Genomic DNA, 6,662 nt, shown 5'->3' on the forward strand with positions numbered 1-6,662 from the left:
GCGCGGCCCGGCCCCGCCCCGCGCCTCCCGCGCGTGCGCGGCGCTTCCCGCCAAAACCGGCGTGAGGGGCGCGGGGTCCCGGCCCGCCATGAGCGGCACGGTGCTGCCCGGGACCCCCATCGCCGTGGACTTCTGGAGCTTGCGGAGGGCGGCCGGTGCCCGCCTCTTCTTCCTGTCCCACATGCACTCGGACCACACAGTGGGGCTATCCAGCACATGGAGCCGCCCGCTGTACTGCTCCCCGCTCACCGCCCGCCTCCTGCACCGCCGCCTGCAGGTAGGTGTGTCCCGCCCGCCGCGCCCTCATCGCCTGGGCACCCCCACCCGCCACACCCGGCCCTGGTGCCCTGCACACCCCCACCTGCCCTGCCCAGCTCTCACACCTCGGCTCCTGTAGGTGCCGATGTGCTGGATCCGGCCGCTGGAGGTGGGGCAGAGCCATGTCGTGGGTGATGTGACGGTGACGCTGATCGACTCCAACCACTGCCCTGGTTCCGTGATGTTCCTCTTTGAGGGCACCTTCGGCACCATCCTCTACACAGGTACAGGGCAGGTTCCCACAATCACAGAAGCACGAAATGGGTCAGGTTGGAAGGGACCACAGTGGGTCACCCGGTCCCACTCCTTGCTCAAGCAGGGTTATCCCAGAGCACATGGCACACAACTGTGACCAAATGGTTCTGAAATACCCTCAGTGAGGGAAACTCCACTGGTGCCCTGCCATCCCTGTCCTTGCAGGAGATTTCCGCTACACGAGCGCCATGCAGTGCGAGCCGGTGCTGAGGGGCCGCCACATCGACCGCCTGTACCTGGACAACACCCACTGCCACCCGCAGCGAGCCCTGCCCTCGCGGGCGCTGGCCACCCGCCAGGCTGCCCGCCTCATCCGCGCCCACCCGCAGCACCACGTGGTGATCGGTGAGTGCTGCCCTCCCTGCTGCCAGCACGGCCCCGCCAGGGCTGTGTCCCCCTGCCCTGTCCCTGAGCTGCTGCTGCTCCCCTGGCAGGTGTGTACACCCTGGGCAAGGAGACGCTGCTGGTGGACCTGGCGCTGGAGTTCAGCACGTGGGTGGTGGTGAGTCCCTGGCGCCTGGAGCAGATGCGGCTGCTGGAGCTGCCCGATGTGTTCACTGCCGAGGAGGGCGCGGGCTGGATCCGCGCCGTGGATGTCGCCGAGATCCGCTGGGACACGCTGGTCACCTGGAACGCGCTGCACCCCACCATTGCCATCATCCCCACGGGCAGGCCCGTGAAGGTCACCCACCCCAACATCCACCTCATCCCATACTCGGATCACTCGTCCTTTGCGGAGCTGTGTGAGTTTGTGAAGTGGCTGAAGCCCTGCTCCGTCATCCCCATTGTGAAGAGCGACATGTGCCAGGGTTACTTTCAGGAATACCTGAGCTCTGCTCCCCAGGTACTTCCTGACTTCAATGACACAAAGCCCGTGCAAGAGTCTGGACAGCAGCAAAGCCAGAGGAGGGGGCAGAAACCCACAAGTCTCTGGAGAAGAGCCCTACAGAGTTCTGCGCCCCGAGGGGTTGTTTATGAGTCCCCAGAGAAAAATACTGAGAATCCTGAAGTGTTTACAGGTGTTAAGGTTCCTCAGCACTACTGTGAGCCAGCTCTCTGCTCCAAAGAAGGCTGCACTTGCTGCAGGAGTGACAAGGAGGAGCTGAGTGGGGAACAGCTGGGAACAGCAGGAGCAGCATCTGTTTCCAGTGAGCACCTTGCAGCTGGATTTGCAGAGCAGTATTTACTCACTCCCTTGAATGTCCTGAGGCAGAATTCCTCACAGACATTTGATCAGCTGGTAGAAGACTTTTTTCGGAAGGGAGACACACCCTGAAAAATTGTGTGAATTGCTGGTGCCAGTGCAGCAGGTAGCAGTGTTTCATTCTGCTCCGTGCTCAGGTTTCCCATTAGGAGAGAAGTGCTCAGCTCTGGGGCTCTACTCTCTTTATAGAGGAAACTAGAACCAGTTTGCAGATGGTACTTGAAAACTTATTTATTTTTTTATCTCTACATCTGCTGTGTCCCCACACTAATCTGGGCACTGTGGTCCCACTGTGTGTGCCTTGTGTCCACCTTTTGCCTGTCCCTTGTTAGAAAAGTCACTGAGAGCTGATTCAAGCAGAGCTGCAGAGGGTGTGAGCTGTCTGCAGCTGAATAATTGGTGTCTGGAATGTGATGAAGGGAGCAAAGGGGGGAATCTGAGAGCCTCAAAGATTCTCCTTTCTGTAAGTCTGTGATACCTCACTGACTATGAGCATTTCATTCCAAAGTGAATTACAAATGTTCTGTATTAAGGTGCTTTTTAAAAATGCAGCTTAAAGAATCCTAGAAAATGAAGTGCCTTGAAGTCCAATAATCTGTTTTCTATCTGTTAATCTACTAATACTTCCAACTTTTGCATCCAGCCAGCCAAAATGTAGCTGGATGTAGTGCTGTTCTCCTGAAAGTGCCATCTCGATGCTGATTGTCAGTGCTTTTTCAGGTTTGTGGCTAAGAAAAGTAGGAATTATCTGGCTTCTTCAGTTGTAGGCCTTGCTGAGTGGGTCACTAAATCCTCTGCAGTCTTTGCACTCAGCTTTGCACTTCTGAATTCTCTTTGATTGCAAAGCACTCCTGGTAACCACCAGTGTTCTGCCTTCCCTTTCTACCTGCTCTTGTCCTGCACTGGCAAATGGAATGGGAGATATGAAACATCTGCTTGGTGAAGTTCTCAGTCTGAGCAGCATTGTTTGGAAAGATTGTGACTGAACAGACCAGAACTGGCTCAGTTAGTTAGGCTGGGCACTTTCCCACTCTGGATCAGCTGCAGAGCCCTGGCCTGGCACAGCTGGAAGTGTCTGTAGTGTGACACCATCGGGTACCCCCTGCAGCTGACTGTGCCAAACAGCCCTGCCAGCTCTTCAAACTGGCCCCTCAAGGGCAGGGCAGTGGAAATGTCACTGGACACTGTCCTGGAACAAACCAGTTTGTTCCTCAGCTCTCTTGATCCTCCTTTTGTTACAGCCTAGGCAAAATGTTTCAGAATTTTCTGCACACAGTGCCCTGCAGGGCCTTTCCAAGCAGCAGCTAGATGGGTTGAATTCCCTGAACTGAGCCAGGAAAGGAAGTTTGCTCTTGGAGCAGAGCCAGGATTGTGAAAAGCAGAGGTGGCCCTGGATGCAGCAGTCACAAACAGGGCTGTCCAGAACAGTGAGAGTGTCGACAGCCAGAGTGGGGATGTTTGCAAAGCTGTTTGTTTGGCAAACACGAGTCCTCCCTCCCAACCCTGTGCTCTCCCAGGCATGGCAGTGTTTATCCCTGTTACATAAGGAGTGCCTGTCCCTGGGACTGCTGTGGCTCTGCCTGCCAGCTGCCAAGGGGACGTTGGAAGTGACAGAGCAGTGTCCTGTGAGCTGCACTCAGGGCAGCTTGAGCTCCTGTTATGGGCCCTGTGTCCTGCTGCTCGAGTTTTGTGTGTGGATTCTTTCCTAATCCAAACTCACCTGCTCAGCTCTGTCAGGTGGGTGTGAGTGGAGCCACCTGCACGTTTTGTAACATGGAAATGATAGTGCTGTGCTTGTAGTGTGCTGCCTGCTGCTGCTGCCTGGGAGATGCAGGCTGTTATTTAAATATTGTTGAAATTCAAGTGACTCATTTGACAGGCAGGGGAGTGAAGCACTGCCTAAACTCCCAAATTCCACGTCCTGCTTTGAGCAGCCTCTCCACTGCTGGGGAGGAATGCTCACCTTCTGAGTCACTGCTCCACTTGGGCATGTTGCAAATGACCTGGGAGATCTGATGTTTTTTTGTGGCATCCAGCCTTTCCTCTTTTATTCTTATCAACTATTTATTAAAGTAAATGAAGTGGAGAACCTCCTGGTCAGCCTCTGGGCAAAAAGAAGTTGTAAATGGTAATTCTTCACAGAGGTAAATCAGCTTTAATCATGCACAAACAAGGGAACATTACAGACTTCAGAGTCTGGGGATCTGCATCCTATTTCTGTGTGCTCAGTTAAAGCTGCAGAATAAAATACTGGCTTCACTTTCTAGAGCTGAAAAGGTAATTCCTGCCACTTGAGGAGGGAATTATCCATCATGCAGAGCCAAGGAAACCTAAATCTCTCTGTGGCTTTAAAAGCCAACAGAAGCAGGAGAGACTTAACCAACAGTCAGTTTGTTGGAGACCTTTGCCTCAGCACAGCAGGTGCACAAGGCATTTTAGTGCCAAACATTTTCTTCCCTGTTAGGTGTTTAAATACTACTTTTGTGTGCTGTCCTAAAATGCTGGAAAGAAAAACATGGCCTTGTGGGGAAAACGGAATTGCTGACTGTTGGGGCTTCTGATCATCCTTCAGCTTCTCCTGAAGATGGGTTTAGTGATGACCTGGCAGTTCATGGTTGCACTCTGTGATCTTAAATGAATTTTCCAACCTGAAAGATTCCATGAAGTCTCTTGGCAGTAAATGTTTGGCCTCTTACAGGCCTTGTTCTCCCTCACACTTGTATCCATGATCTCCCTGTTTTCCTGCTCCCCAGCCTGGCTCACAGGGGAGCAGCTGAGAGCTGGAATGTCATGGAGAGCAGGCTCTGAGCCCCATCTGCACTGCTGCCCACAGGGGTGTTTTGCTCACAACAGTGAAAGGAGAAGCTGCAGCCCAGTATTGGCTTCACTGTAGGAGATCTGAGGGCCACATGCTTGGAAACTTCAGATATCCTGACAAGGGAACAGAACGTGCTTCGAGCAAAGTCCTCCCAAATCTACACACAGAGCATGCTCCAGCTGCTTATCTCTGCTCCACAGTTGGGAACCAAGCCCCAGAGAGGGGAAACAGCTCAGCCAAGGCCTTGCAGAAGAACAAGGAACGAGCTGAGTTCCCTTTGGCAAGTTTTCATTGCTGTTTCACCAAGCTGTGATGAAATGCTTGCATGTAGTGAGGGCAGGTTCTGGGGCAGAGCTGCCTGGGGAGGGTCAATCACTGCACTATGAACAGCTCAGTTGGCTCCAACTTCTCAAAACAGTGGGAGAGCGTGAAGGAGTGTCCTGTTTATGCTGTGGAGAGGGGAAAATTGCTCTCTAGGTTGTTGTTGAGAGGCTGAGGTAACACTTGCCTGGCTCCACAGAAACAGGTGTGTAATGTCAGGGAGCACCCCAGAGCACTGCTGGCTTGGGTTTCTGACTCTGCTTCCCCAATTACAAGGCCAAAGCACTTCCAACTTCTCTCTTCCCTGCTGCAGAGCTGCTCTTTGTTCTGCAGCACAGGGGCTTTTTCCTAGATTAAAAAAATGCAGTGGTGAAAGCTTTCCTTCACCAGAAAATGAAGGAGTTCACATAATTGCCTCTACAGTGTAAGGCCACTTTGGGTTTATTCTAAAGCCTAAAATTTCTTTGTGCTTTTTTATGATAATCATGTGAGGTGCTGCCTTCAAATGATCCCCTCTGGATGTTGTGTGTGTGTTTGTGATTCCTGCTGCTGAATTTGGGATCTTTTGTCACAGCCCCTGCCGTGCTGAAGTTTTTCTGGCTGTGGCTTTGCCCTTGGCCAAACCCCAGCCTGAGGCACAAGCAGCCATGGGTTGTGCAATAAAACCTTTGGGACAGACCTTGACCAGGAGCCTCTTGGCTCTGGGAGGCTGAGACTTCCTGAGGAGGTGCTGGGGAAGGTGGGAATTGTGTTCCACACTCTCTTGGAGGTCACTGAACCTGCAGAGAATCGTGCTGAGAGGACTGAGTCCTCCACGCAGGACCAAGACCTCCCTGTCTCAGAGGGTCCAGAGCTCCTGAACAGCATTTTGCTGGAGGGTGTTTACACTTCTTGTGCTGCTCTTCATGTAAACAGGAAGCTGTGAGAGTTTCTGACGTTCTCATAGAATCACAGAATGGTTTAGGTTGGAAGGGACTTTAAAGAACATCAGGTTCCAAACCCTGACATGGGCAGGGACAACTTCCACTACACCAGGTAGCTCCAAACTCTACCCAGCCTGGCCTTAAGCACTTCCAGGAACGGGGCAGCCATGGCTTCTCTGTGGATTTTGGTAAGAGTATTTGTAATTGTTATTTTTAAATGTTGTGAGCTTTTGCAAGAAAGCAAATAAACGTCCCTGTAACATTGACTTTGGAATAGGCTGTATTGAAATGCTGTGGAGTTCTGGAGTGGGTGGTGGTGACTTGGCTGGACTAAATCCCTTCTTGGAAGCTTTTAACCTCATCCTGCTTCCCTGCTCCACCAGGGCCATTGCAGAGCACATGGCACGGGATTCTGTCCAGATGGTTCTGGAATATCTCCAATGAGGGAGACTCCACACCCTCTCTGGGCAATCTGTTCCCTCCCAGGAAAGTTCTTCCTCACGTTCAGGTGGAACTTCCTGAACAGTTCCTGCCTGTTCCTCTGGAGCCATCGCTGGGCCCCGGAGCAGAGCCTGGGCCTTGCTCTGACACCCGGAGTGCGGCCCGGCCCCGCTCGGTTCCCAGTGCTGTCCCGTTGGGATCCCCGGCCTCGCTTAGTTCTCCGGCTCTGCTGGGGTCCCCGGCGCGGTCCCGTTGGGATGCCCGGCCCCGCTCAGTTCTCGGTGCTGTCTCGTTGGGTTCCCCGGCCCCACTCAGTTCTCCGGTTCTGTTGGGATCCCGGCCCGGCCCCACTCGGTTCCCGGCGCTGTCCCGATGAGTTCCC

General features: G+C 53.4%; 1 protein-coding gene across 1 annotated transcript; it reads left to right on the forward strand.

Annotated features, from left to right (window-relative positions):
- The first annotated feature begins 35 nt into the window (after window positions 1-35).
- Window positions 36-6,248, forward strand: DCLRE1B (DNA cross-link repair 1B). The gene is made up of 4 exons (XM_033080211.2): window positions 36-277; window positions 398-542; window positions 739-918; window positions 1,008-6,248. The coding sequence occupies exons 1-4, from the start codon at window positions 89-91 to the stop codon at window positions 1,847-1,849; spliced, it is 1,356 nt and encodes a 451-aa protein (XP_032936102.1). The 5' UTR covers window positions 36-88; the 3' UTR covers window positions 1,850-6,248.
- Window positions 6,249-6,662: the final 414 nt, after the last annotated feature.

The sequence above is a fragment of the Catharus ustulatus genome, chromosome 25 (assembly GCF_009819885.2).
Source record: "Catharus ustulatus isolate bCatUst1 chromosome 25, bCatUst1.pri.v2, whole genome shotgun sequence".
Taxonomy (NCBI): Eukaryota; Metazoa; Chordata; class Aves; order Passeriformes; family Turdidae; genus Catharus; species Catharus ustulatus.

Coding starts and splice junctions, on each gene's coding strand:
- DCLRE1B (XM_033080211.2), top strand. CDS start 89: ATGAGCGGCACGGTGCTGCCCGGGACCCCCATCGCCGTGGACTTCTGG. Junction 278..397: donor TCCTGCACCGCCGCCTGCAG/GTAGGTGTGTCC, acceptor CGGCTCCTGTAG/GTGCCGATGTGCTGGATCCG. Junction 543..738: donor CGGCACCATCCTCTACACAG/GTACAGGGCAGG, acceptor CTGTCCTTGCAG/GAGATTTCCGCTACACGAGC.